The 2,787-nt window shown below is 44.0% G+C and overlaps 1 protein-coding gene across 1 annotated transcript in view; it reads right to left on the reverse strand.

Annotated features, from left to right (window-relative positions):
• Positions 1-556: 556 nt before the first annotated feature.
• Positions 557-2,787, reverse strand: part of LOC311248513 (caldesmon, smooth muscle-like) — a gene marked incomplete at both ends in the record, with an annotated part of 24,005 nt that continues 21,774 nt past the window's right edge. Inside the window, 1 exon segment of the mRNA XM_084339380.1 lies at positions 557-565. Within this exon segment, the coding sequence (XP_084195506.1) occupies positions 557-565 (9 nt within the window).

Here is a 2,787-nt window from a genome sequence, read left to right on the forward strand (position 1 = left end):
GCGTTCACTCTGCTGCCCGTCCACCTCGAGAAAACCATCAGCGAGAATCAGATTCGTTCAAGCCGTTCCAAAAATAACAAACAGTTGGAACGACATTTACGCTTAGAAAAACGTTACGTCTGTATCTTTACTCGTTTATACTCCAAAACGCCAACAATCATTTAGTAATAAAGGAAGCCGGGGTTGATTTCGATCAAACCTACACTTTCTCTCCAGTCCACTGCTGAAATCACACATTGTTCACGGTGGCTACGACTTGAAATTCATATTCCAACACGATTTCTAATAACATCTCCTGCCGGTGTCTCTGCTGTCTTTGGTTTTAGGAAGTATGTGATTACACTTGGGATGTCACTGGGGCCTGTCGGGGTCTCAGTTGTCCCCTCTGGTTTTCTCTTAATCACAGTTGATTTGCCAGGTGAACCGAGTGCCAATTTCCCCCTGTATATATCAACAAATGGCACGAGCGGCGCATCTAAACATAGAGAGTGAATTCCTTGTGGCGTTGGACGTGTCTTGTGTCTCTACTCTCTACCCACCGAATCGCTCGAGCTCTTCAAGTCCTCTAGAGAGCAGTGGAGAGAAGAGAAGGGGTGGGAGTCTCCCCTAGGAGTGATGGGTTTGGTTTTAAACATACCTCCCCTGTCTGTGCGTTTCCTGTTCAGCACCGTGTAAGTGTGTGTGTGTGTGTGTGTGTGTGTGTGTGTGTGTGTGTGTGTGTGTGTGTGTGTGTGTGTGTGTCTCTGTGTGTGTCTATGTGTGAGTGTGTCATGGGCGTCACTAGCCTTAAGCTTTCAGGGGCTGTAGCCCCAAATGTTTCTGACCATGTTTATCAATTCTCAAATGCTCAACAAATCTGTACAGTTTGCACCAAATCTGTGTGAGACATAATTGAGCATGGCAATGGCTATCAGGAGGCCCGTAATGTCCGAAGCCTAGTCTATACACTCACAAATTAGTACCCATTGATTAATGGGTAAAGTGCTAGACAGCACAGTGGAGAATAATTTTTTATTATATATATATTTTGGCGTGCGAGCACACACCATCACCACAGTCCCAGACAGGGAACAAAATAAGTACCCGCCAAGCGCCAATGGCGGGCAGATTTAAGGTTTGGCGAGTAACAATGGGTCTCATTCCCCAACATTTTCCAAAGAGTTCTCTTGGAAGACTTATCTTGGAACCGACTGAGACAGAATCAATGACAAGTTCACTCTGAGTCCTCAACACGCTGGTAATATGTCTTAAGTGTAGGGATGCCCCCCGGACCCCGGTTTTGAACGGGAACCGGTACTATATTAGAAAATACCGGAGTATTTATAAGCTCCGACGTCCTCGGTACTGCTATCGATACTCTAGAGAAATTATTATTATTATTATTATTATTATTTAAAAGTTGCGAACGATCCTCTCTCTGTCTCTGCACGAGAAGCGAGCCGCAGCCAGCGAGTCAATTATTACACACACTCCTCGCGAGTCGCTCGCTAGTGCTACACATAGACATACGGGTACTACATACGGGTACTCCTTAATGAAAGTGCTCCCCGACGCCCCGTGCTATAGCGCGCTGCACACAGACAGCAGCTCTGCATGCACTGAGTCGTGATCATGGCGGATAGAGCGAAGCGTTCTAAAGTATGGATATACTTTACAAGGGTCAATGCCGACAATGCACGTTGCCACAAGTGCAACAAAACATTTGCCAGTAAGGGTGGCAATACGAGCAACCTATCAAAACATTTGTTGGCAAAACATGATATTAGCGTGCAGAAATGCGCCGTATTCGACTGCCTTGCGCGCAGTGGTCCATCTGCATCCACGTCCACTGCAGCCGGTAAGCCAAGATACGGAGTTTCCTAGGCTAATAACGAATTATTACAAATAGGCTAATAAACAAAGTAATTGTTTAGCTACAAATACTACAATCTAAAAACGTTTATAGATCGTCAAGCTGAGGCGTCAGCCACCAATGTGTCCCAGGCCAGTGAGCCCAGGGCCACCACACATCCTCCCTCTACCTCCCTCCACCACCCAAAGTCCTTTCTCCCTAGCAGCTAGAGGAAGGATGACAGAGGATAGGGTGAACGAGTGTCACAGTTCTGTTAGCCTTTGCATTTGTTGTTTATTATAAAAAGTCTATAATTCAGAGTCAGACACATTTAAAACATTGTTGCTGCTGTTGCTGAAGAAATTATATTAATTTATTATATTTATTTATAAAGTTATATAAAAGAACATTGCTGCTGCTGTTGCTGAAGAAATTATATTTATTTATAATACTTATTTATAAAGTATTAAGTTGTATAAATAATAAAGCAATGTCGATTCTGTTCTTAATTAATTGTCTTTTTTTCTTGCAAAAAAATAATCAAAAAGAACCGATAAGAGTATCGATAAAGTACCGAACCGTTAAGCAGTATCGATAAGAGTAGTAGTATCGATAAAATCCTAACGATACCCATCCCTACTTAAGTGGCTCAAACGGTCGCACCTGTGATATGATCTGATATCTGCTTGGAGAATGACATTATGTCTTAAACTCGAACGCGCGTCCCCGTTCAGGTCATTTGCATACAAAACAACGCCTCCAGAGCTCCTTATAAGCAAAGTAATGACGCAGCTGTGTGGAAATGGATGCGGAAGTGCCTTGCGAGTCTTGCGCGACCCATCGAAATGAGATTAGATTAATGTATTGGCATCATATATAGTACAGCTCGTGGACGTGGTACACCTGCGCAGCGTGCGCGCACACACACACACACACACACGTGCCGTATACTGTAG

The sequence above is a fragment of the Notolepis coatsorum genome (genome assembly GCF_963971535.1).
Source record: "Notolepis coatsorum genome assembly, contig: SCAFFOLD_525, whole genome shotgun sequence".
Taxonomy (NCBI): Eukaryota; Metazoa; Chordata; class Actinopteri; order Aulopiformes; family Paralepididae; genus Notolepis; species Notolepis coatsorum.